The sequence below is a fragment of the Parus major genome, chromosome 3 (genome assembly GCF_001522545.3).
Source record: "Parus major isolate Abel chromosome 3, Parus_major1.1, whole genome shotgun sequence".
Lineage (NCBI taxonomy): Eukaryota > Metazoa > Chordata > Aves > Passeriformes > Paridae > Parus > Parus major.
Window position 1 is genome coordinate 29,774,661 of NC_031770.1, and position 26,735 is coordinate 29,801,395.

General features: G+C 35.6%; 1 protein-coding gene across 14 annotated transcripts in view; it reads left to right on the forward strand.

Moving 5' to 3' along the window:
• The first annotated feature begins 87 nt into the window (after positions 1 to 87).
• BTBD9 (BTB domain containing 9) overlaps positions 88 to 26,735 on the forward strand; it is a 130,619-nt gene continuing 103,971 nt past the window's right edge. For 13 of the 14 annotated variants that reach the window (XR_001520264.3, XR_001520262.3, XR_001520267.3 and 10 more), the window contains exons 1-7: positions 88 to 190; positions 1,994 to 2,160; positions 5,011 to 5,221; positions 5,747 to 6,110; positions 7,705 to 7,969; positions 9,781 to 10,000; positions 13,737 to 13,856. Coding sequence is in view for 2 of the 14 variants with exons in the window: in XM_015621059.3 (XP_015476545.1) it covers positions 2,079 to 2,160; positions 5,011 to 5,221; positions 5,747 to 6,110; positions 7,705 to 7,969; positions 9,781 to 10,000; positions 13,737 to 13,856 (1,262 nt within the window). In the remaining 12 variants the exon portion in view is untranslated. Of the gene's footprint in view, positions 191 to 1,078; positions 1,182 to 1,993; positions 2,161 to 5,010; positions 5,222 to 5,746; positions 6,111 to 7,704; positions 7,970 to 9,780; positions 10,001 to 13,736; positions 13,857 to 26,735 lie in introns of those variants that run through there. The other variant, XM_015621060.3, reaches the window with a different exon arrangement.

Below are 26,735 nucleotides of genomic sequence, written 5' to 3' on the forward strand. Positions count from 1 at the left end.
TCCCAGCCGCCTGCGCTCCATGGGCGGAACAGGAAATGGGGCGCAGGCGGCGGCGTTCCCGCGGGCGGCGGGACTCACTCCTGTGCCACACACAGACCGTTGCTCCTCGGTGACGTCAGTGCGCCGCCGGGTGACGTATGGACGGCGGCGGGACAGGGGTGGGGAGGAGGCCTCGGCGGTGGCGGGGCCGGTGAGTCCCGCGGGCATGAGGGGTGCGGCGGCCCCGGCCCCGTGGCCGCCTGGGGTTTCGAGGTGCTGCCGTCGGCGGCTCCTGCCGGGCGCGGGCAGGGCAACGCGGGGCGGGCCGGGGGTGCGCCCCGTATGGGGAAGGCGCCGGGCCCGTTTGGCGGGGAAGCGATTTCACCTGAAGTGCCTTTTTGTGGAGGCGAGGGAGGGGACGGCCGAACGGGCTGGGGTCGCCTCCCCTGGCGCCTCCCGAGCTGGGGGTCGGTGGCGGCCCGGGCTACCCCGGGCGCGACCTTGGGCACGTTGCCGGCTCCGGCCGCCGTCTGTAGTCCGCGCCAGCCTCCTGCCGCCCCCTCGTCTTGCCCCTGGCTGGCTTCTCAAGGCCCTGCTGTGGCCATCTAATTCGAATTTTATTTCTTAAAAAATATAAGTTCAGTGTTTTGAAGCTCTCGCGGTACTCAAATGTTTTCCCTGATGCTTTGGTGTCGTAGTAGTTTAACCACTCTGCAATTTATGCACTATTGTGATTCATTGAAATTACTCTTAGAAGGCATATTTTCAGACTTTAAAATAAACAATTTGATGTTAACTTTTTAGCAATCTGCAGGTGATCCCGCTTGCCCATCAGTGCTCTTTGCTCATGTTTTTAAAGTGCAGCACACAAACTTTCTTGAAGTCCTGTGCTAGAATCATTTAAGTTTTTATATGTTTTAGGATTTAATTTGAGCCTGCTCACAAAGCAGGTGTATTTGATGCGTCTTCTGTTATAAATGTGTAAATCTGGTGCTTGAACTGTTCTGTTGAGATAGTTACTCAAATTTAACAAAGACCCCAAGAATTTTCATGAATGGCTTTCTTATATATTTTCATAACACAGGCCAACCTGATATCATGCACTACTTATAGGAAAGATACTTACAGATTACATTTTGATCCTCAAAATCCAGGAGACTTTCTTTGACAAAAGCCTGGATCTGATTTGCAGAAGGATTAAGGTGTGGTTACTTTCTAGTTCATGAGACTACCTAAAAATTTTTTTTCCTACCTTCTCCTTTGTTCTCTTAAGCATATCCCACAAAGAAAATTAGAGTGACCCTTATGAGTGAATTCATAGATCAAGGTATCATCTGTTTAGCAAATTAAATACAGTCTATTTTTCCTCCTGGCAGGTTTGATGGGAAGGTTAACAATAATTTATACTTGCTGAGAGAGACATATTATGTTGGTTATGTATTTAAGCAAGTCAAACCTCTGTATTTCTCTCTTTCTTAACCCTTCAGTTTTGTTTTGGTTTCCTGTTTAAAAAAAGGTTTGCGCAATAGAAAGGTCTGCAACTGCCTTAAATTTTGTAAAAAAAGCAACCACCAAAACCCAATCAGAACCCCCAAAACTTTAGCTAAGTAAGAACACTTGGAAAATTTTGTCTGTGTAGGGAATAAAGCATGTGTGATTCAGTTTGTATAGACCTGGTTTAATTAGGACACCCTTGTGGGAAAATAGTGTTTTCAGGGATATTAATGCTGTAGCAGAAATGTCAGGATGGAATTTTTTGTCTTATAGTGAATATGGCAACATGTTACTGTCTTCTATGATGGTTAAAAATATGAATGGTTAAAATTGAATTATGATGACTCAAAATAGAAATACTGTTTTTGTGTTCTAATGTTTTTATAAGTTTTCCCATTAAATTGAAGGGTTTTTAAAGACTTTATTTCTGCAAAAAGTTGAATTGAGAAGTACATTCAATTTGATCATAATGCTTTGTGCTCATAGTTTCTGATGGTGTATGTTTCATGCATTGTTCCAGGAGATGGTCCATTTCTTGCTGTGCAGCTGGATGTTGCTGAATAATGTGTCTATGAGCTTGCTGTTCAATCTGTCTGTTGTTCAGAATGGCGAAGAACCCTAATTTCCCAGAGGTGGGGAATCTGCCTGCAGGCTATGCTCACTGTAGGTCTTCAGACAGCTTCAGTGGTGAGTGGACCCAATGTGTTTTCTTGAGATTTTAATGTTTTTTGTTGTATGCCATTTTAACCAGGTTAATTTTATAAATGTGTTAATAAATAATCTGCACTAAGTATATTGTTCTTAGTATTTGGCTAAACTTATTCCTTTTCTTTTGTGACAGGAAAGCATCTGATTGGAATGTAAAATTTTAGCAGTACAGTACTTAAGTGATGGGAATGTGTTTGCAGATGAGCAGGGCATAGCTTCCAATACAATTTGAGTCAAAACATTTTTTGGTACTAAATTGCTGTGTAGAATGCTGTGGTTGGGTGGTGTGGGTAGTTTCCATTAATGTTACCATCTGGTTTCCTTCTAATCCTTTCACAAAGGGTGGGTTGGAGATGCAACTTGAAAATTCTCAGAAGTTCACTTAACCTGAGCTTTCATTTTCTGTATTTAAATATTCATAAGGGTTGATTATGTTGTTTCTAATTTTGGCTACAAAGTATCAAAAATTGGTTGTTTTTTTTTTTTTTTTTCTCCATTACAATTTTCATTGGGATTCAACTTTGTTATTGTTATTTAGAAGTACAAAGGAGCTACTGCAGCTAGGGTTTTGACAACTGAAGTATTTACACTTTGAATGTTGAAGTATTTACAGAAAATTTCTGTTTCCTGTAACAGAATATCAGTCTCAAAGGTGAAGAGTTCAGAGTATTAAAGCCTGTGCTAAAAGCTTTCTGTCATAGAGTCCCGATGAGCGGAAGCAGCAGCTTCTTTTCATATTCTTCTTTCTTCTTTCTGTTGTTCTTCTTCTGTTGTTGTCCTTCTTTTCCAATACAGGAGGATTCAATTCATAAATCATCCAATTAGCTAAAAACACAGTTCTAAAACATTCTTCTTACACCAATCTGGGCTTAATTCTAATGTATGAAAGTCATCTCAGTTCTTACTCAAGATCTATGCATATATTGTGTCTGTTTACGCAAATAATTCTATCTAGAAATACAAGCAATGTTCTTACTATGTTTTTGTTATGTCTGGACCTAAGTTAATTTTGTAGAAGTTAACACTAGTGAACTTTAGGGCTTTTTACTAGCTAACACAATCTCTTAAGGCATTGAAGATATATTTCTACTTTCTTAAAACTAAAACTTACGCTCCTACTTCAAGTCTGTGGCTTAATATATTTTAGTTTCTCTGAAGGTTTTAATTCAATCCTTTCATTCTTTCCTCTTTCTAAGGAACTCAGAGAGGCTTCTATTTCGTGCATTCCAGCAATTTAGTATGCTTATTTTTCTTATATTTTATTTTCAATTTCTATTACTTTTTTTTTTTAGTTTCATTTGAAGTTCTTTGCGACTGTGTTTCCACAGTATCTTGATTTTGGGTAAAGTGTTTCCATGTGTTAAAGTGCAAGTAATAATTAATCCCAAGTACAAGTGTTTGGGGATTTTTTACATATTTTCTGATAGTATCTTTACAGTATTTTATAGTAGAACATGAAAGTGTATTTCTGTCATGATTTTGACTTGATTTATGTGTTAGACGTGTGCAAGGTGTGGCCTTTTCTTTTTTCTTGTGGTACAATGTGACGGCTATAGCTGTCACTGACCATGACAGACAGTTTAGCTCATTAGGGAATTGAGAAAAACAAGCCCCCAGGTATGAAAGTGATTAGTTGAATTCAAGCTCAAACAAGGAGACCCCAGCCAATCCCTATGAAACGTGGATGGATACATATCATTGATCAAGTGAGCTAGGCAGTACTAAGATCACTGTTGTGTTTTTAAGTGCGGAAATTTGAAGCCCCTATATAAAGGATTGCCCTTCGATAAAGGTTGATAAAGGGCGTTGCTGCGTGATCTTGGTGTGTTTATGTCACATTCCTGTCTCTATCATCAGCAGCAGTGTGCCACCTTTCTTTAGCACTTGAAAAGTGGCTAGTAACTGGAGCAGGAAAGATGTCTCTGGAAATATGGATGGTCATTATCTGAAACAACCAAGCTCTTTTTAAAGAAAAGTAAACTGAAGTGTAATGGTAGAAGCCAATATAATACCTAAATTTGCTTTTGGATGCTCTTACCATTGAGACTATAGAAAACCTCTGTTACCAAAATAAACCAAATCCATAAAAAGCTAAAACCTGCTGTGAATGAAGAAAAACAAAAGAATTCCATAGAAAATATGACTAATGCATTTATCTGTTTTGTACATTAGTGGGCAATCACCTAATTTTATGACTGAGAGGTATTAAGGAGTTTGTTTTCTCATATATATATATATATATATATATATAATATGAGGGAATAAGAAGTCATCAAGAAAACTGAGTGTACAGAATAAGGAAATTGGATGGTACATTGTAAAGCTTTTTGCTCTGACAGACTTTGTTATTTATTAAAAGTTACCCTCGTTATTTATTTTCTCCCAATTCTGAAAAGTTGACTAGAATCCTGCAAAAACAGTTTTTACTTTTCACTGATTCTAGTACTGATTGGAGAGTTAAGACTAAGCTCAACTGCTCACATTGCTTATTTCTATTTTTTGTGTGTGCATTTTAATTCAGATAAAATTGCTTTCTAATAGTAACATGATGTAAAATAATTCAGTTTTTAATTCCCTTTGTTGGAAACTTTGTTTTAAATAACAGGGTTGACTAACAAGGTGACAATTCTTTGAAATACTTAGCTAGAATTGTTGGTGCCAGCTATGTTGAGTCTGGTTGAAAATGAACTTTCATAGAAAACCTCCTGATTTAATTTTTCTTGTAATATATGATTACTTAGATTAGTCACAGTTTTGTTATTGTAGTTATGCTTGCTATTCTTAATATTTTTGCCCTGTGTAATACTGCTTGTTTTCTTTGTCCTTCAGGCTACCAGTATCACCATCCCTCCAAGATGAGTAACGGCCACCCTCTTCGTCCATACACGGCTGTGGGGGAGATCGACCATGTTCACATTCTGTCAGAGCATATTGGTGCTCTAATGAACGGGGAAGAATACAGTGACGTTACCTTTATTGTGGAAAAGAAGCGTTTTCCGGCACACAGAGTGATCCTGGCTGCTAGATGCCATTATTTCAGGTGAAGTAAGGCTTTTTGTCAGGCTCACAGGAAATTTTTATGCAGATGAGATAAACATTGTTTCTCTATGAACTTTTCAGGGTGTCTGTCCATTGAGTGTGACCTTTTCTGTGTGAATGTTTCCCAGCACATCAAATCATTGTGTTCAAATAGAAAAAGATAAATACCATGTCACAGTGTTATTCTTTTGACCTTCATTAAATTGGATTTTGAAGGTAGTTTTACAAATTCAAGAGAAAGAGAACTTGAAAACATGAAAGTACTACTGCAAAGCTGTTTTGATTTCTCAGAGTATAAATGGTGTGTTTCTATGGAATATACTCAGCAGGTTTCATTTTGATGAATTGGAATTAAGCAGAGGATTGGCTGACATAGACTAGAATATATATTTTAAAACTAGGAATAATCCTAATCAAACTTTTTTTTTTAAGAGCTGGTCATTTTTCAATAGAAATACATTTAACATTTCGGTGAATTTTGTCAGAGGGATAAGCTACTAACTAAGCTAAACTCTCTTCCTTATAGAGCATTATTGTATGGAGGAATGAGAGAATCTCAGCCTGAAGCAGAAATTCCTCTTCAGGACACCACTGCAGAAGCATTTACCATGCTGTTGAAATATATTTACACTGGTCGTGCTACATTACGAGATGAGAAAGAAGAGGTTCTTCTTGACTTCCTAAGCCTAGCACATAAATACGGATTTCCAGAACTGGAGGATTCCACGTCTGAGTATCTTTGCACAATACTTAATGTTCAGAATGTCTGTATGACTTTTGATGTTGCCAGTCTTTATTCTCTTCCCAAATTAACTTTTATGTGCTGTATGTTCATGGATAGAAACGCCCAAGAGGTGCTCTCCAGTGAAGGCTTCCTGTCACTTTCTAAGGTATATCTTTTTTTTTGCACTTTTTTTCCCCCAGGACTGTTAATTTTAATGGCAATGCGATTTTGTGATGAAATACTAATGGGGGAACCAATTGAAAACTTGTGTTAGTTCATAGTTATCTTATATTTGTGAAACTGTGGCAATTGGAAATGGTCAAGACAAGCTGAACTGAAAATTTTGGCAATCTGTTCTGAATTTTTTAGATATTGACCAGTAAATATAGCTAAATATAGTATGTCTGTTGGAGTGTTCTAAAAGATGGCATCAGTCAATCTAATTTTAATTTATCTTACTTCATCTGTTCCTGGTATAATGTAATTTGGCTTGTGAATGCTGCAGAGTCAAATATAGACTTGAATAGGACAGGATATGCTTTGTTCTAAGGATTCCTTGATATAGGCTTCATCAGTGATGGGTGAATTTCTGCTGGGCAAATGGAAGCATTCTGGAGCCTACTGTGATTTATGTTGCTGATTGTCATCATGTTCTGAATTTGCAGAATATGATGGTGTGGTAGGTGTTTGGGGTTTTTCTTGTGTTGTTTTTTTTTGTTAGATGCATAAATATTTGTGACTGAGTCAGACTGTTCTATGAAGTTGAAGTTTTGCACTTACTCTCAAGGGGTCTTTGGGCTGGACATAATAGCGAGTGTTTTCAAGTAGTGTTCACATGAAGCAGCAGAACACTTTGAGTGATGCTTTAATTGGGTTTTTTTTAAGTGTTTTTTCTTAGGGGAAAAGATGTGAAGGGTCTATTCCTTGAATGAGTGTATGACACTGCAATAAGTTACTCCTTATATAAGGAGAAAATAAAAATTTTTCTCTCTGTGCTTTGTCATGTTCAGCTTGTTAAGTCTGAGCTCTGAGAGCGTATTGTCAATAAAGAAACGAGCAAACATCCTGCATCAGGAAGTGCACACTTGAAGGTCTTTGGCATAGCCAGTCTTGGTATATATGAGAGATCTTTCTTTTTTCTAGGCAAGCTCCTGCTAGCTTCTGCTAGCTAAGTGAAAATCAAAAAGCTATTAGATTATTTTTGTTCTCATTTTGGAGTCAGTGGGTTTTATACATGAGTAAGAGCCACTGGAGTTTTTACCTGGTGATTCGTAGTTGGTACCAAAAGACAGAGAAAGATTGTGACAGGACAGAAATCCCAAGTAGTTTGAAATGGTTAAAAGAAATGATTTTTTCATTTTCATTTCAAGCAACACTTTTTTCTCACCAGTGCCCTTATAGCAACTTAAGTTTAAAGGAATGTTTTGAAGCATACTACCAAGTCCCCAAATTTCTGGTAATATTCCAAAGCAAATTTGAACTACTGAATGTTATATTGATTATATTGATGTCAATTTCTTCTAGTGATTTTGTTTTATTGTCTATTGTTTTGGTCATGGATTCTGTAATTCTTGCATAACTAGAATAAGCTATAATTTCAGGGAATCACTTCTTTAGAGATTATTTTTAATAGCTACAAGTTAAAATAGACATTAATTTTTTTTGCCTTATTTAAATTTCCCTTGTTTAAAAAAATAAAATTCAATTTAATTTCTGTTTACTTAGGGGATATATTTTTTGTTCTTATTTCTCTTTTCCAGGCTGCTCTTCTAAGTATAGTACTGAGAGACTCATTTGCAGCTCCTGAAAAGGACATTTTCCAAGCTTTGATGAACTGGTGTAAACATAACCCCAAGGAAAACCATGCTGAAATCATGCAAGCAGTACGTTTGCCACTAATGAGTTTAACAGAACTTCTGAATGTTGTAAGACCTTCTGGGTTGTTGTCACCTGATGCCATCCTAGATGCCATTAAGATTCGTTCTGAGAGTCGTGACATGGACCTCAACTACAGGGGCATGTTAAGTAAGCATGAAGTTCTTTGTTTGTTTCCTTCTCATTTAGTGACTGTGGTTATCTGGAGGATATGGTTAATTTGTGCTTTGAGTTTTCATCTATTACTGTGTGTTATAAAAGATCTGCAGTATGAAACATCTTGTTATGTAACTGTTCATGTCATTTTTATTTCTCGATATTAGACATTTATTTTCTTGCTTTGTATCTCAGATATTGTTCAAACATGAATGTAATACTATTTTCCTAGAGGAAGTGGTAATTGAATTGAAAATTTTTTACAAAATAATTGAAAATAAAAATGAATTGACTGTGAGATATATGATATGTAAGTGGTTTTATGTTGATAGTGACTTGTTTTCTACTTCATAAACATTTTTGTAACTTTTCCTCTACTACTTATGACTTTTCTCTTACTCTTTACATGCTTGTCTAAATAAGTCTCTGAAGTTGTTTTAATGGAAGCCTGTAAAGTGTAAGAAGCCTTGTTTGACTTTTTTTCTGTGATATCTGTTAATTCAACAAGAGTATCTAACACTCAAGCTTTAAAAAGATGTCGTTAGCCATCTAATGTATGACTTTGACCCGCAGAAAACTTAAGTGTTCTTTAAGAGTCTGCACTATATGCTCAGTCATGCATCATGAGCCCTGAAAATTACTGCTGTCTTAGAATTGCATATTCTCTTTGTTCTCTCTTAGAAGTTATAGTTATTAGTATTTAAACATATGAATTTAATATTAGGATATTGTAGAATATGCAAGTCATGCAAGACATTCTCTTGACACTGGAGTAGATAAATTTAAATAAGTCAAATGGTCTTTTCTGGCTTTTTTTCCTGGATATTTATCTCCACAATAAAATTCTCATACTCGCAGCTTTTTGGAGACTGGAATTTCTTTGTTGTTTTAGTACTCATTCAGGATCTTAAAACTTTTTCTATTTGTGAAAATGTTGATGACCATTTACCACTTCAAATTCTGTTCTTAAGATATCAAATTTTAAACACCATGTTAAAATGCATACCTCTGTTGTCAATCTGCCTGAAGAGTTTGGGGTAGCTTCTCATAATTTAGTTTTCAAATCGTATTTTCTAGGATCTCTCCTCAAACAAGACTGTTAAAAATGTCTTTTGAAGAGGCTAGTTTATAAAAAGTATTGTTCTGTAGTTGAAGTTAGGGATAATTATTCACAGTTAGTTTGAAGGATGCTGTTCCCACGACACAGGTTTATGGAAATGAAATGGTGAAATGGTGGCATAAGAAACTTGCTTTTCCATGTGAGTTGAAAGCCCAAATAGTCAGAAGTTTCCCATTTCACTTAAGTTCATTTAGCTTTGCAGGGTACTGGAAACTTGTATAGTTGACAAAGGAACATAAATGGCTTTACTGCGGTATACACCACTCTGCAAATTCAGCATGCATCTTGAATATTTGATACACATTTTGCACATTTAAGTTTCTTCCATTTGGGGGAAAATAAAACCCAAACCTAAAGCAAACAACAGTTGACAGATGTGACAGAATTCTGTAAAATTATGAAGGGGACTGAGAATATAGCTGCTACATAATAGTAAATTATCACAGCTTTATTACCATAAAATGTGTAGGAGATACCAAATGAAATTGAAGAAGCTAAATTTTTTTAATGCCTCTTTATCTTCTTTCCTTTTTTCTTTTTTTTTTTCCCCTAGAGCATGTGTTTGTGGCCAAGAAAGGATACTAGCAATAAATCATTTGTCTAACCTAATAGAGTTTATATTCAGAACATCTAATATTCAGTATGAGAGTGTAAAATTTAAGCAATTATTTCCTTTTCTTCTTAGTACCTGGGGAGAATATTGCAACAATGAAGTATGGAGCACAAGTTGTTAAAGGGGAGCTGAAGTCTGCTCTATTGGATGGAGATACTCAGAACTACGACCTGGATCATGGATTCTCTCGACACCCAATCAATGATGACTGCCGGTCTGGAATTGAGATTAAACTAGGTCAGCCCTCAATAATCAACCACATACGAATTCTCCTGTGGGACAGAGACAGTCGGTAGGTGCCAAGGTGACATAAAAAAGCAAAGTAATGCATTTATTCTGGAAATAATGTAGCAGTGCAAACTGTAAATTAAATATTTTATGGAAATAGCATGATCGTATTGGAGATGACAATTGCAAAGTTTATTTGGAAACAACCTGATTTTTTAATGCAATTTTGGTTACTTATGCACCAGATCATATTTAGATATGTTAAACTGCCTCAAAGTATTTAAATATTTTTATATATTTGCATTTGAAACATTAAAAGATATTTTTTGTTCCAATTTTTTCAATATATCAAAACTGTTAAGAAATGGGACACTTTGACAGCAAGATTGGACCTGATCTCAGAGGTCTTTTGCAGCCTAAGTGATTCTGTGATTCTGTAATTCAGAGGTAATAAAATTTATTCAAAATGTGAATTACCAACTGACTACAGTAGTTACTAGAAGCCACTTTGTGGTTAGACTGCTGAAATATGAATTGTAATAGATACTGTTGCCCGTTGTTACTGACCTACTTTACATTATTATGGAATGTATGAAAATTAAAATTAGGCACATTTGAACAATTGAGAGGCTGCTGAAGTAGAAAAATTGCAAGGTTCTTTTTATCTGAAAAATTTAATATATTAATTTTGTAACTTGCCATGACAAAGATCTTGCAGTTTAGTAGACAGCTCAGCAGGTACTCATAAGCTGTTAAAAACAATAAAACATGCTACTTACACATTTACTGTATACCTTATGACCTTTCTGGTAAAGGATTAGTTTTATTTTATTTCTAAACTAACAGTTTAGCATTGCAGAACCAGTTGCATTTTGCTTTTTTAGCTAAGCCATGTTATTCTAGAACAGGGTATATAAAAGTTTTAGTTAGAGTGGGGTTTTTTGTAAATTTAAATAAATTTTTAAATATGAGTTAGTTACTAATAATTCAAAACCAATTTCATTAATTTTAGCTATTTTACTGTTCTAAGGAAATTCTACTTCAGTTTAACTGAAATTTGTTTCCCTTCTATTTATTTTGTAAAGATCAAAAAGTGGATCCTTGAAGGTATACGGACTGCTTCATATAATATACTAGTTGTGACAGAAGACCAACCAAATTTATGAAGCAGTTAGCAACTAACTTTATAAAATCTGAAAAAGTATTAGAGATATGTTAATAATGAGTCCTGTATCAATTTTTAGAGAACTTATATAAAAATGTAAAATGCCCCTCATCTGTAGGGCATAAATTTGCAGCTGGTAAAACTCAGGGAAAAATGTTCTTGTTGGGACAACTTTTTAAAAAGTTACCTGTTGTTTGGTGTCCTGTGCAATTCATCTGAAATTTGTAGAACAAACTAGTACTGCTGGCACAATATCTGACAATGTGGATCTCTAGGGATTTTTGTCTTCATAAAATACTGAGGGCAGAACGGTTTAAGATCTAGTTTCTGTGTCATGCTGATTTTTAATTTTTTTTTTTTAATCATTCTAGTTTCTGTGGAAAATTTGCTATTGGGCTTTCTTTTGCTTCCCAACTGGTATGGTACTGGTATTAGTACTGTCTAGCCTATGCAAGGCCAGGAGTTGGACTTTGATCACCCTAGGGATTTCCTTCTAATTCAGAATAGTCTGATTCTCTGTTCTACGAATTGTCAAGCTTTTTTCCCTTGAGTAACTCAGTTATCTTAGATAAATGGAAATGGAGGCATTTGGCTCATCAGTAGAAGATACTGACTTTCTGGAGTGAGTTCAGCAGGACAACAAGATGAAGGCTTGAGCACATGAGATCTTGCTGTTGGTAAGGTGTGCAGGTTTAGAAGGGAGAATTTGTTGGCCTCAACACCTGTTCAGTGGAATATAGAGAATACAGGGACAGAATTCTCTTGCAGCTGTGTGCTGAAAGTGCAAAGAGCAGTGGACACAAGCAAGAAGTTAAATTCATATTAAATATTAGGAAAACAATTTATAGTGGGGTAGTTGAACTTGGGAAGAGTGCCCAGAAAGGTGTGCAGAAATTTGCCAGCTAAGATCTTAAGGAACTTTCTCTGAGATTGTCCTTGATTTCTGTAGAAATCTATTCCTTTCTACAGTCTTTGTCTAACAATTGCTGTCCACCAAACTGCATATTTTTCATGGGATATATGAATAATGTCTTCTAAAGAGCTGTTTTAACGCCTGTATAGACATGAGCAGGTTTGTACAGCATGATTGCTTTCTTGTTGAACAATTTTTTAAATTACTCTGTTCATTTCAACTGTTTATGTGAAGCTCTAGTCTATTGGATATTCTTAACAGAATCAAACGGAAACTAACAGGTATCTTACACCTCTAGTTCAGGAGTGTTAACAGCTGAATCTTAGCTGTAAAAGTGCTAAGGATAGTAGCTATTCAACCTGCTTCTGCAAATAAGATGCTATCCAGCCTTGGGAAACTTGAAAGGATGCTATTGTGTATGATAATGGAACTTTATTTTTGAGGTAATATTTCTTTGCTTGGTATCTTAAGAAACCAGAAAGTATCATGTTGTATATAGGTTACAAATATATGTTCATTAGTAATGATGGTGTGAGAACCTGTAAATTCACAAGGCACATAGGACTATCAGTAACTTTTGTATACAAACTGCTCAAACTCTAAAGCTTTGGGCCTAGTTTGGTCAAGTATGCATATGTTAAAAATAGTAATCTTGCTAAAGCATATTGTATTTGTGTGGGTTGTATTACACATCTCATTGGTGTGAATGTGAAAGCTGGTTATGCAATTGATGTTTAAAGATTCAGCCTTAGCTTTCCAAGGTAGTAACTATCGTTTTAAGGATTTTTAAACAATATCATTTTAAGTACATACTCTTAAGTCCTCAGGAAAATTGGAAATATTAACAAAGGCATTAATTTTAATAATAAATGCTTGTGTAGAACTCCCTAGGAGCAAATCCTCTTTAGAAATCAATGTGAAAGGATGTTAAGTGCTTACATGGTGCTGTTAAACTGCCTGTGAATTTTGCAGACTAGTACCTTAGGAGAAAGAAAATACTCTGAAACATATTCAATGACTTGCAGTTCCACAAGTGAAATTTCTACTTTATTCTAAGTGTTACAGTCATGGATATAATAGGGAATTAGCTGTGACTTTCAAGTTCTGGTTTGGGTTTGCTTTCTTTTAACAGCAAACTATAAGGTAAACACGACTGCTAAGCAGGAGGAAGACACAGATTCTGTTAATGGCTTTTTTATTTTTCATGAGGTAATTTTGGAATGTGTAAGGAAGTAGTGACAGTCTCAATGATGTATCGTAAAGAACTGGAAGGGTCAGAAGTGAAAAACAACATCAGTGAAAATGATCATAAAATAAATTTGCATTTTTCAAGTAAGGAGTTTGAATTTGTATATTTGATCTAGGAAATTGTTTTTAATTTTTTCTTTATTGATTTGGCAATAGAAATAGTACCATATCACTGGTGGTTTAGTTTTATTCCATGGGGAAAGAATACAAATGATAATTTTATGACATGAGTCAAATGTCTCCGTTTCATTTTTTGAGGCATAGTAGTCTCATCTAATGACTGTAGATTGTGAGTGTGTGGATGTTTTAAATCATTTTGAAAATACATCTTAACTGTGAGAGTTTCTTTTCAAAGCTAGTTTGAAGGTAGGGATCTTTATAAGAACAGTTTTCTTTTCAACACAACTGAAAATCCAGAAGACTGTGTAAAATTGTCAACTTGTATTCTAACCGGTATTTTTTGACAATCCATAGGTCTTATTCCTACTACATTGAGGTGTCCATGGATGAATTGGACTGGATTCGGGTTATCGATCACTCTAAATACCTCTGTCGGTCCTGGCAGAACCTGTATTTTCCTGCCCGTGTCTGCAGGTTAGTTCATCAGTTGTAATATACAGTAGCTAACACTAAAGAATGTTGGTACCAGAATAAGTTGCTGGATTTTGCTACTTCATTATGTACTTCTGAAAATGTATGGTATCTTAACTTTCATCAGCTATGCTAAAATTATAGTTTATCTTAATTTATAGAGCTTTGTAATAGTTTATCTTATTCTTTTCTGATATTAATGTAGTTGATACAATGCAGGCATCCGGTTTGAAAATTCTGTTTTTTCTGCATCTATGTATCTCCTTCTCCTTTCTTTTCTTTTTTTTTTTTTTTTGAGTCATACACACCTTTTTTGCAGGTGATGCAGGGTTTTTTTCACTCGGTAGTAAAACTCATTCCTTGACTGCCTAAATGTTTATAATGCACTTACTATAGAATGTGAAAATATATTTTTAATATTATATATTTTCTACTGTTGCACTGTTTTAAATAGTTATGAAAGGCAGAAAGGAGAGAGTTAGAACTACGGAGCTTTGAGGAATGCCTCTAATGTTCAGTTTTGGGTGCCACAATATAGGAAGGATATTAAACTTTTATAGAGGGTCTAAAGGAGGGCAGTGAAGATGATGAAAGGCCTTGAGAGGAAGCCAATTGACAAGCAGCTAAGGCCTGTTCAGCCTGGAGGAGACTGAGAGGAGACCCCATTGCAGTTACACCTTCTTTGTGAGGGGAAGAGGAGGGGCAGGCACTGATCTCTTCTCTGTGGTACCCAGTAACAGGATCTGAGAGGATGACCTGGAGTTGTGTCAGGGGAGGGTGGATATTACAAAGAGGTTCTTCACTCAGAGCATGGTTGTCTCACTATATTAAGAATGGCGAAGCAGTACGACATGACTCTTTGCTGCATTGTCCAAGAGAGCAAAGTTTATTATTCTTGATCTTCTTTTATAGACAGGTTCGAGAAAGTCTGAGAGGTAAAACTCTCATTGGTCATTAAAGCAACACATCACCATCATTGGTTAAGTGGAAAACCACCCCTTGACCCCTTGCAAGTAAATCCTAAACAACACCTGCGAAGATTGTTGTCCTTTACCAAGGACTGTTTGGATTCTTTCTGATGCTTTCTCAGGCCAGAGTGCGAAGTCCATGTGTCTTAGTTTCACATAGGCTCTGTTCCCTGCTTGCTTTTTGCATTTAGTATCCACAGGTCATTGGGTACTGGAACAGGCTCCTCAGGGAAGTAGTCACAGCACCGATCTGACAGAGTTCAAGAGGCATTTGGACAATACTCTTGGGCACAAGGTGTCACTCTTAGAGACGGTGCTGTTCAGGGCCAGGACAGGGACCTTGATGATCCTTGTGGGTCCCTTCAACATCAGTGTATTCTGAGATTCTGCCACTCTGAGAAAATAGCTAGATGGGTTTAAGTGATGTTAAAATTAAGATGTTTTTTTAACTGTAGGTATTGGGAATTCTGCAAGAAGCTGATAATCACATTGAAGCAGTCTTATTCAAAAACTGAACTGAGCTCGTTGATAGGGAGGATACAACCTATATATACCGAAGATACTGTCATTATTAGGTTTTGGGTCATAGACCCTGAGAGGAAATGACCTGTATTTTAATAACTATTCTGTAGACATAAACTTTTTAATTGGCACAGCAACTCTCAGAATCCCCATGGAGAGAAGTGCTTTCTTTTTCCCAAAGAAATCCTGGCTTTTTCTGTAAATCTCTATTCCTCATTATCATATCCACAAAATGGTAGGGAATTTCTTGGAGGTACAGCTTATTTGAAGGGCAAGTGGAAGAGCTAAAGAGAAAAATCATGTAGCAGCATAAGTTTATGAGCACTGAGTGTTAAGGAGCAGTAACCTTAAAGCAAAATATGAGTTCTCAGCTGAGTCACCATAATAATTAAGGAGAGTTTAGGTAAGGTTGTTCAGTAATCTTTATTTACATCAATGAATTGAAGCCTACGTTATAGTAAGAATGCATTTGCTAGTCAAAAATGGCTATTATTTACTGTTGTTTCATGTATTTGTTCCCCTGTCCATAGGAAGACGAGGCTATTTAAAATGTAATTAGAGGTGTAAAATTGCTGACAAATTTTTGAGGGGTTCCACTTTAAACTTTTTATTTAATTATATTAATATAAATAGGTATTACTTGAAGTTGACTTTCCTTTGATCAGGAATTTTGATCAAATTCTCTCTAGAAGAGAGGCCTTGAGCAGGAGAGGCTATGTACATATAGATATTAGTATTAGAAATTTTATCGGTCTTTAAATTAATATTCTGTTCGGAAAGAAGTAAGCAAGGACTTCTAAGCCTTTCTTTTGTCTCCAGTTTCCATGTTTTGTTATTTTAAGTAGTTCTGTTTACTTAAATGAGTTAGTTATATCTAGTATACTAACACACACGAAACAGAAATCCTAATACATGTGGAGTTTTCTTGTCACCTAAAAAGATGTGTTCTCCAGTCTTGTGAGCACAGATTTAAAATATGAGCTAATATGAGATTGTCAGAATGTATTCTTTCAATATTTGATATTCTGTTTCACAGACATGTTGTACATGCTTATCAATGGGCAGATAAGTTTTAAGCATTTTATAGGCTCTGTTTTGCTCAATGCTGCTTCTGCTGTAAAGTCTTGTTTTAGTGTCAGAAGTCCCAGTGCCAAAATTTTACTGTTAATGGACAACAGTACAGAGGAGTGGGAGCATCATATTAATATTCTGTCTAATACTAGTTTTGGCATTTTACTCTCTTTGTCTTATTAATGCAGATAATATTTTTGGAAGCAACCACTTAGGGAAGCATGCTTCAACTTTTAAAAAGTTTTGAATGCATTTTTAGTAGATAGTCATGGATTGAGTGCTTTATCAGAAAGGGCTTCAGACAGGTGGTGGTTTGGGTTTTTTTGCTATTAAAAAAGGAATAAATTATTTTACCTCAAAGTGCTTTATGAGATCACTGTGTAAGATGTCATTTTAAGGAGCAAGAAAGATTTGAAGAGTAGAATTATTGGCTGGGATTTTTTTGTTTGTGTGCATTTTTCCAGAGTGAGATAGTAGAACATGCCAGATGCTGCACAGGTTGTTGAAGGACAGCCAGTTGTCTGATACACTAGAGCAATTGTTCAAACATAGATTATAAATAGGATATGAGCCCTGTGACATTAGGCAATGTCAGTTGCCTTTTTAAGTTTAATTTTGCATAAATAGTAGTTTTAAAAGGTGAGAGCTGTCAATGTCTGAACTGATACATTCATCTAAGTTTTAAGAAGCTACTTAAACATTTCTATGGACATAAAAATTGATGGAGTGTGTCTTTTATTTGGGTTGGGGTCTTTGTCGTTTTGAAAACCTGTAACCTTCCTCTTAATCAAATCTGTCCATGTTCAATTCTACAATCAATGCCTTTTTTACTGGATGAAAACTCTTTAGAGGGAAGATAGGACGCAGGTTAATGTAATCAGCTTCCTGTGGAAGTTAGGAATAAGTGTCAGGTTCATAGTTATTCCATCTTCCTCTGGTAGCAATGAAGGTTAAAACTGCTAAAGGTCTTTGAGCAGGTAATGCTGTTCTCTGTTTTATCCTTCCCACTGTTTTATCCTTTCATGTTGGAAAGGTCACAAAATTTTCTTTTGTGACTTCATCTTTTTACTTTGTCCTCAACCACAATATTTGAAGAACTGCATTAAAAGCAAGAAAATGAAAAATTTTGAGGTTTCATAATGTTGTGGTTTTAAACCAATAACTAAGAAAATTATTTATTTCTTGCTGTGATATATGGATTAGAACAAGAGCAAAACAGGCATAAAACTTAAAAGGGATAAAGAAAGTTTATTGACAAACTACAAGAATAAGAACACCAGAATAAACTTCCAGAAAAACCTTTTCATCCCCTATCTACCCACTATTCCTTTGTTCATATGACAACAGAGACAAAAACTTTGGAACTTTGGTGGTTAAAACAGTCCCAATTCTTGCTACAGTCTTTTCACCAGTCTTTGTAGAGAAACAGAAGTTTCTTCCTGTTAATTTATGGAGTTTCTCACAAGAAAACTGTTTTTGTTATAGTTTTCCATTGCCCTAATGTTAGCTGCCCAGAGCTGCTGTTATCAGAGCCCACCCCTCCCATTTTTACATCACCCTGAGGTGTATATTATGGGCCATGAGTCTAGGGATGGCATTTTTAAAGATGAGTTATTCAAAGGCAAAAAGTCTTCTTCATCTGTTTCTGTGAGCTTCACTAGACAACAGTTTTCTCATTGCCTCTCAAGGCTTCAAATCTTCCAGCACTTCACTATACCATAATTACTCTACTTTTTACTCAAATTTACACTTTGAACACTTTATTCCTCCCTACATACTTTATCATGAATTAAAGGAGTTTTTTTCAGAACTTCATTGTCCATCTCCATAGTTTTAACAGAAAGATATTTCAGCTAAATTAAAGCATCTTCTTAATTCTCTACCTTTTCTGAAGCTTCTTTTCTTTCCTGTCACTGGTAGTTTATAAAGTCTCTTTTCATGTTGATCACTCTCTTTTTTTTCCTCTCTGGATAAAAAGATTAATCCACAAGTCTCATCTGGGTAATGAAAGAGTTAAAATCTTGCCCAGGCTGTTGTAGGTAGTTCTGTGGCCTCGGCCAGTGCAGGAACTGGAGCCGTCTGCGATGGAGAGTTCCTCTTGGCTGCTCTGGAGAGTGTAGTCGCCGCCCCAGCCCTCTGCAGGTCCAGAGCCTCTCTCCTTCTTCACTCAGCAGTTTCTAGTGAATTTAGTTACAGCAAAAAACCTGCAGCCGAGCCAGAGATCGGCTCAGCCTGACGTGGCCCAAGCCCGGGGAAAACCTTCCGCAGGGCCCGCATCTCCCAGCTGGCCCAGCCCTGTCCCCTCCCGGACGCATGGCCTGGGCAGGGAATGGAGCGATCTTCACAGCCCGGAAGCAAAGAGAACCAAGAGAGCTCTGGTTTTACACTTTAAGGTAGGGTTCACAAGTTGATCCCACTTTTCAATGGCCTAAACTGCTGTCAGTTCTCAGCAATGACCGATAATTGGTCAGGAGAAAAGACTCCAGGCAGTTCCCAGCAACTTCAACTTTTCTTAAAGGTAAAGTAACTCCATGACACATAATAAGGCAAATGTAGCCACAAGGTGTCACTACAATAAAAGTTTAAAAGACCTACTTTCTTACTGTTTGCAGTCCTTTGATGAAAGTGTTATTCCTGCTGTGTGCTATTTTTGTGTATTAAACTTCCCAGATTTACAAAATCATTCTGGTTTCCTGTTTATGCTATAGAGGGAGCAAGTACAGATTTAGTCGATAAAATCAGATGGAAACTTTCAATTAATTTTCCATCTTTAGTCTGACACTGAATGATTCTGTGTTTTGACTGGGGGAGTACTTCCCTGACCAGACCAATTTATAGTCTGAAATCAGTGCTATTTTGTCAGTAATACCAAAATTCAAAAACGTATTAAAAGAGTAAAGAGATCGGTTTTTGTCTGTATTTGCTATTATTGTCTTAGCTCTTTTTGTGATTATAATAATGTGATTTATTGAAAGGAAATACTAGTTATTACTGCATAAACATTTGGTCCTAAAGTATGTTTCTATTAAGAGAACAGATAGATGCCTGTGAATCATGCTGGGAAATTATTTAAGCATATTCTTTTTTCTGTTCTTTAAATCTGCTTTGAGCTGAAAAATCTTGAGATTTTCTAATACTGGTGTGTTGAATTAATAGTGATATAAGGACTCCATGTTTCCCTTAAAGGACTTGGCTGCTATCGAAAGTGTGGCATTAGAATTATTTTTACTTTAGAAGGTGTGTTTGTACTTCAAATTTATTTATTGGTGCAGAGAAAATTACTTGCCTTTCCTTATATTAAGCATTGATGTTATTGGGTGTTTTTTTTGTTTAGTGCTTCAACAGTTTCTGCTACTAATGATTACACCATTTGTAATCCTCTGCTTGAGTGATGACAAATTAAATTGTAGACCATGTCTTCTGAACATTGAAAAAATGCAAGAAGAGTAAATTTTTCAGTACTAAGGCAGTTCTGTTCAGAACTTAGAAATGTTAGGAATTGTGCACAATTATTTTGCATGTAATGATATGCAAGAAGATGTGATTTTCAAGTGTAGGCTAGACAAAACATTTTTCTTTAATTCTAGTCTTAATCAGGCAGCCTCAGATAATTGTGCTTTCTACTGGTGGTGCTGCAGTCATTTTATTTTTCTTTCTCTCTGGGAGAGTCATTGAAATTAGCTACAGATTAAGCAGCAGTGTCTCACTTTCAGCCTTACCAGTAAGTCTCTGACAATGTTATCTGATATGGATAGCCATTTAGCAGTTTTCCTGAGATTGGTGGAATCTTAGGTGGATAGTAACTTGGCAGGAGACATTCCAAATACAGTTTGATTTAAGCAGATGTTGAAACAAGGGAGGAGTCAACTCTTGAGGAAGATGCAGTTGAAACATTGTCCCATATACTTGAAATAAACTGAGGGGAAGGCAGTGTCTGCAGATCTAATTTAACACTTGGGAGTGTTTTTTATGCATTATTTCCCCTTTCCCACTAGGGAATGGCGGTGGTCAGAAAAAGCATGGAGACATCCAAAAGAATCTTTTAAACGTTGTTTTAACTTAAAATGAAGCCCTACTGCATCGCTAACCTAACTAGAAAACATAGACTAAGAGTTGCTGGCAAGAGCCTTCTGTCAGTCTATAAAGTATGTGAAATTTTTTTCATCAGTAAGTCCTTAGTATCCTCATAAAAGGACTTCTTGCTAAGGGAATTATTAAACTTGGGTAACTGAAGCCATCTTTACCTTAGTTACAGCATCTGAGAATTACAAGTAGTTGCACAGGCAACATGTTGATCAGTTATTTTATTTGTACTGTTCTTTGGGAAGCATTGACTCTTGTGTAAATATTTTATTTCTAACTGTACAGATATGCTGCTGTTTGTGAGTTTAGGAAGAAATCCCAACCCTGCTGCGTAATTCAAATAGCTTTTCTTTATTTCTGGAAAAGTGAAATTTTAAAATCTTTTCCTGAATCTAATACTGTAAACGATACAGTAATGTCCAGAAATAAGTAAAAATTATCTTGATTTGTATTACAGCAGCATAGTAATAAATAATAAAAGCAATTTTAAAATGTTACTCCAGACTTTTGAGGCTTTTCACTTCATGTTTTCACATGACATTATTTTAAAAAATCAATTTTCATTGCAGGCAGTTTACTTTTTTGTTTTTGGGGTGGAGAGTAGAGCTCACTCATCATTCTTTCTTGTAAGATGTGATCATATTTAGGAGTCTTTATTGGTATGTTTCCAATACTTTAACTTTGAAATGGGAGGAAATGGTTTCCTGTAGTCTCCGTTTTAGTGAATATCTGCTGCTTGTTTTTCTTTCTATCAATGTTTGAACATCCTTTTTTTTTCTCTTCCAGTAGGTTTTCATTCTGTTTTTTTTGGTTTGGTTTGGTTTGGGTTTTTTTGTGTTCGATTTGTTGTTTTGGTTTTTTTCTGTTCCTAAGAAAGGTGATAGTCTGAGATTTTTCAAAGTAGATTATCTACACAGGATCATGAAAGCTGTTGCCTCATCTGAGTTGGAGTGTTTATTGATTTCAAATATCTTTTTCTTTATTTCAGGTTGTGTATATGTTTTATCTCAATCTTACACTTCTAAATCCAGCTCCAAATGTTCTTCTAGTGATGCAAAAGCTCATTGCATCTCTACAGGAATAATCAATAATAATTTTTATCAATAACTTTATCAAAGCAGCTTTTTTCTTCTCAGATTCTTTCTCCTGTCTGTCATAGCAATTTCAATTATTCTAACCTAAAGAGCCCATCTTGGCTTTGAGGGAAAGTAAAAAAGCCAGTGTGCATTTGAGCTGTCAATGACAACCTGCCAGACAACTTATCATCTGAAAATGAGTATTTGTCTGAAAATGTGTGTGTAGAGGGTCAATATATGTTGTATAGAAGTACCTGAGAAATAGGGACAGCCTGCCAATCGAGCTTGTTGGATATGAATTATTAAAAAATGTATAATATATTATTTTCTTTTTGCTTTATGGTTTGGAAGAAACAATTAACCTTTTAAAAGACCTAAATTACATATTTCTCATGTTTGACATAATAATAAGTAGGCTTTTTGTAGTTTGGTTAGAATTTACTTAGTCTGAATTTTGAAGTATTCATTTTGAGTTTCTTAAACTCGAAATTGTCTTGATGTCTATTTTCAGCATTTCACCTCATAAATGAGATCTGATGTAGATCAAAATTATAAGTAATTACTTATTGAGGAACCGCCCAGCTATTCACCAGTCTTCACAGAAGTAATTGTGAACGCTGTTTATTTCTATTATTAACACACCTTTTATAGGGTTCTGCAGGTTTTGCGGGCAGAGCAAGCTACTATTGGCTAACACACACAGTTTACATTTTTTCTCCTACACACAAGAATATTGTTTTGCTTTACTCTCTCTTCTGCAGGCAAGTTTCAAGGATTTTAGCCCTTAATATCATGACTTATTTCAAAGGCTGGTTTGTGCATACAGGCCTTTACTAATATATAAAATATATCAACAATTACTCATCTTGACAATGATACATAAAGATACACCTAAATGCTGAATTACCAAATTGTTGATGAAAATTCTAAAGCAAGCTTTTTTAAAAGTTAAATTTTAAAGTTGCATAAGACGAGTGTGTTTAAAAGGCATCTTGAGCACTTTTCTTTAAACTCCCTTCTGTGTTTTCTCTTGCACTCCAAGAGCTAGAATTAACTGTGAAAACTTGCCATGCATATTTACAGAGACAGGCTTTTCCAAGAGGAAATCATGTTTTTTTTGTAAATTTGTAAGAATTCTGGTTTATTTTAGTTTGTTGATCTGTGATGTTGAAGTTGTTTGATGACATTGTGTAAGCATTTCTCTGTATCCCCATTTCTTAGCAGATAATGGGTGCTGTTTGCCCATGTGTATCTGAAACACAGCACCACATTTAAAATTGCACATTATGAATATTGAAATTGTTTACATGAACCAAGTAATCCACTTCTGTGGATTACTTTTCAGTGTCTTAAGTTTATAAAGCCATCTGTCAACCAACATTAGGCCAATCTTAGCTGTGGAATAATTGGGATGATAAAAATATTAAAGTAAAGTGAATTTGTCTGTAATTAAACTTGATTCTTATTGCACAAACCTCAAGTTATCTTCTGAGTAGCAGAAAGGAAAGTGTATGAGTGAAAAAGCCCTAAAGTAAACTTCTCTTCGGTGTCATTTTTCTCCTCAAAATAAGCTCATGCAGCTTGTCTTAAAGTTATGATTCTTGGGCTTGGCCTGTATTTGCTCTTTCTCATCTTCATTTCAATTGGGATGATGGGACTGATGGTTCTATTTGATGCAGTTTAAATAGTTTCTAAAAGGAATATTTGCGCTTTAATACAAAAGAAGATAGAATACAAGCAGTTGAAAATGAAGAATCAAAGTGAACAATTTATGTTCTATAGTGAATCAGATTTGTAGAAAATAAGATATGAAGGTGTATATAAGTCTCTTCAACTGACAGAAATAAGTGAGTGAAGGAAAGAAAACAATGGAAGAGAGATGTATTACTCAGAAAAAATACAATGTTTCGGAAAAACTCTTGGCAAGTGATAAATGTTTTAAGAGAGGGGTTTTTTTTAAGGTAGGTTTAATGATAGGAAAACCATAGGAGATTTATGATTTTTAGGCTGCTACTGTACTGGAAGCAGTTACTATTTGTAATGCCTCCTAAAGGAAAGAAAAAATGTTTTTTCTAAAACACCAGATTGTGCATTTGGGTTTTCATTTTTACCACAAAGCAGCTTTAACAGCTTTATACTTTGAAGTTTGTTTCTCATTTTTAAGATTTGGACAAATTTTTCTATACTTCACTGCAGATGTAATAAGTATCTTGGAAATTTTAGATACTACAAGTAACATCTTTAGTGATGAATTAAGTAGTACTTTCATTACTTCTCTTCATTGTCTTTCTTGTTTGTATTGGGCAATAACAGCTGTGATGGAAGGTGTATTAAATATTGATTTCCACGTCTGTATTTTGTTCAGCTTAATTACCCTGTCTCTGTTAATGGCAAATTGCAAAGTTGGCTAATCAACTTGCATTTTCATTAACAGTGCAAGCGCCCTGTTGAGTGAGGTAAGCGGGCACCCTCACTGTGTGTCCAGTCTCTGAACTCAAGAGCAGGAGGTGCTGGTCAGGAAGAGGCTGTGAGCACAGACATCCTGTGTGTTCCATCCTCATACTCCTCTGATCCTGCAAATACATGTTCACACACAGCTTGGCCGATAATTTATCTAAGGTCCGTCTGACTGGGGTGCTGTCAACTGCTTGCAGGTTGTAGTTGCAGGCAGCACTTTCCAAAAGCTCATGAACCACTGCATTAAAAAAAAGTAGTTTTATCCATTTAGACAATTCTTTTGCTACTTTGTTTCTTCTAATTCCAGTATTGTGGGATCTGGTGAATGAAAACATTGCATTCACTTTTTGTGACTCTTACTAAGCCGTTTTAAGTACCAAGTGTAGATCCTTCAATCCTAACTCTTTGCTTCCATCTATTCAGTTTCTTTTATGATTTTGAGTGATATTGGCTGTACCTTCTCTGACTCTAGTATGTACTCCTTGAGGTGTGGAGACCGGAACTGTATGTGAGCATTTGAGATTTGGGTGCAGCAGGCTGTAACAGGGTGACAGAACAGCCCTGTTTTGTTCTCAGTACTCTTCCCAATGATGTGCAGTATTTCAGTGATCCCTCCCTGCCATTTGACTACCCCAAAAAGTTTACTTTCATCTGCAGACTTGGAGGCTTCACTAACAAGAACTTAGGCTTATTAGCTCACAGACTACTTAGAAACAAGATAATAGATTTCACTACTTCTTTTCTTGATATTGACAGTACTTTGCAAATGAAATCTTTTTTGGCTTTCATACAGTTATGTAAGTAACTGTGTGAGTCAAAGGAGAATTCCAGTTTGGTTCAATATTTAGAAGTAAGATTTGGTAGTATTCCTTTGAATTTGATGCATGGTTTGCAAAGATTAATTCCCTGATATACTTTAGAAGCTAAAATCAAATGGAGGGGATGGGTTTTTCTGCTTGGTTGGTTAGTTGGGTTTTTTTTGGGGGGTTGTTTACTTTCTGCAAAATTTTTGCTCTAAGCCTATCCAGGGAATTTTCTTAAGTTGTACAATATCTATTTTGGGAGAGAGGATAAAAATACATTAATTTATTTTTTTTTTTAAGTTCCTGACTAGAACTGTAGTCTTAAAAATTAGTGAGACACTTTGAAGTTAAAATAATTTTTTTCTTTCACATCCTCCTATGAAGACTTGAAAGGGGAACTTTTTAATAGTTTTGCAGTTTATTTTAAAGTTACTTGATTCTTCAGATGTGTAGGATTTGTAGTGGATGTGATGTGTACACTGTTTTTCGATGTGATCTAAGATTATGTATTCAGTTTCCCATTAACTGATCAGGCACCCCTGCTCTTTATGTATCACCAAAATTAGGATAATACAGTTTAAAAATAACTTCAGTTAAGAAAGCAATAGCTGAAAAGAGTAATGTTACTGTTTCTGTAACAGGCTTTTTAGAATAGAAATTATGGGTTTATGTGTCACATAATTGGACATTTGAAAAATTTAAGAGTAAATTATGAGTATGTAGTATTGAGGCTTACAGTCAGTCTTAACTGTGCCTTTGTATAGCAGTTGTGTTCCCTCAGTGGATATTAATAAACTTTTTATCTGTAAGATTTTGTTCTAATTTCTGTTGAGCTTGGCTCTACAGAATTGTTACTACTTTTATTGTAGTATTGGTAGCAGGACAATTTTTTTTTAATTTTTTTTTTTTTTAGCTTTTCTAATGATATTAATGTTTTGGTGTTTTTTGGTTTTTTTCAAGAGAATTCTTGATTTTGACTTAATAGCTAGGAAAACTAAATCTGTATGAAACACTGTATATATATGCATAGAAACACTGTATATATATATGCATAGACACTCTTCCCATTCAGATATTATTTCATCCTTTTTTTTTTAAGTGAAGGATTTAATGTGTATTTGGATGAAAACTGATTTTAAAACTTTGATAGATCAAAATAGGGTGAAGGGCTAGAAGACATTTTTGCTGATGATTCCATCTTGTAAATTATAAAGCATATATAACAGCTGTAAAGAGAGATGACTTCTTGTGTCATATTTCATCTTTTCTTCATAGATAAGTGTGTAAGTGAAAGGGAAACAAATTGTTTCAATATAGGAAATCTGTGTTATTTCTTTGGAGTGAAAATGAATGAAATTGAAATAGTTCACTCTTGGGTGAAACTAGAGATTATAAATGTATTTTGTCCTCTTGGTGTGGATTGACATAATGCAGATTAGTAGTAAGAGAATGTTCCTTGTATCATCAACTGTTGTCAGACATGTTCACGAGTACTGAATTATAGTAAAGTGAAAGGGGTTCACAGTACTCAAAGGTAATTCATACAGAAGAGTGTGCAATCCATCTTTTTAGTAGAAGCTACTGTTCACTGCTAGAAGATTTATTTTTTCAGACTCCCTAATCCTTTTTTATATACTTTGTATTATGGAAACTTTGTCATTGACTGTGCCTTGTCTGCACCATCTATGCATCTCCTGATTTCTAGATAGATAGCTCAAGGCTCTTTATCTTCCTCTGTCACGTGGGCGTGTGTAGGCACCATCACATCAGGCACCTAAGTGGTTTTTCCCATAGGTATCTGGAAGTAAATATAATGTTAGAGGTCAACAGGATACTTTGTTTCTACAACATTTTAACAAAATTTTTGGGATCCTTGAATTAAGGAACAGTTTCTTAAGTTGT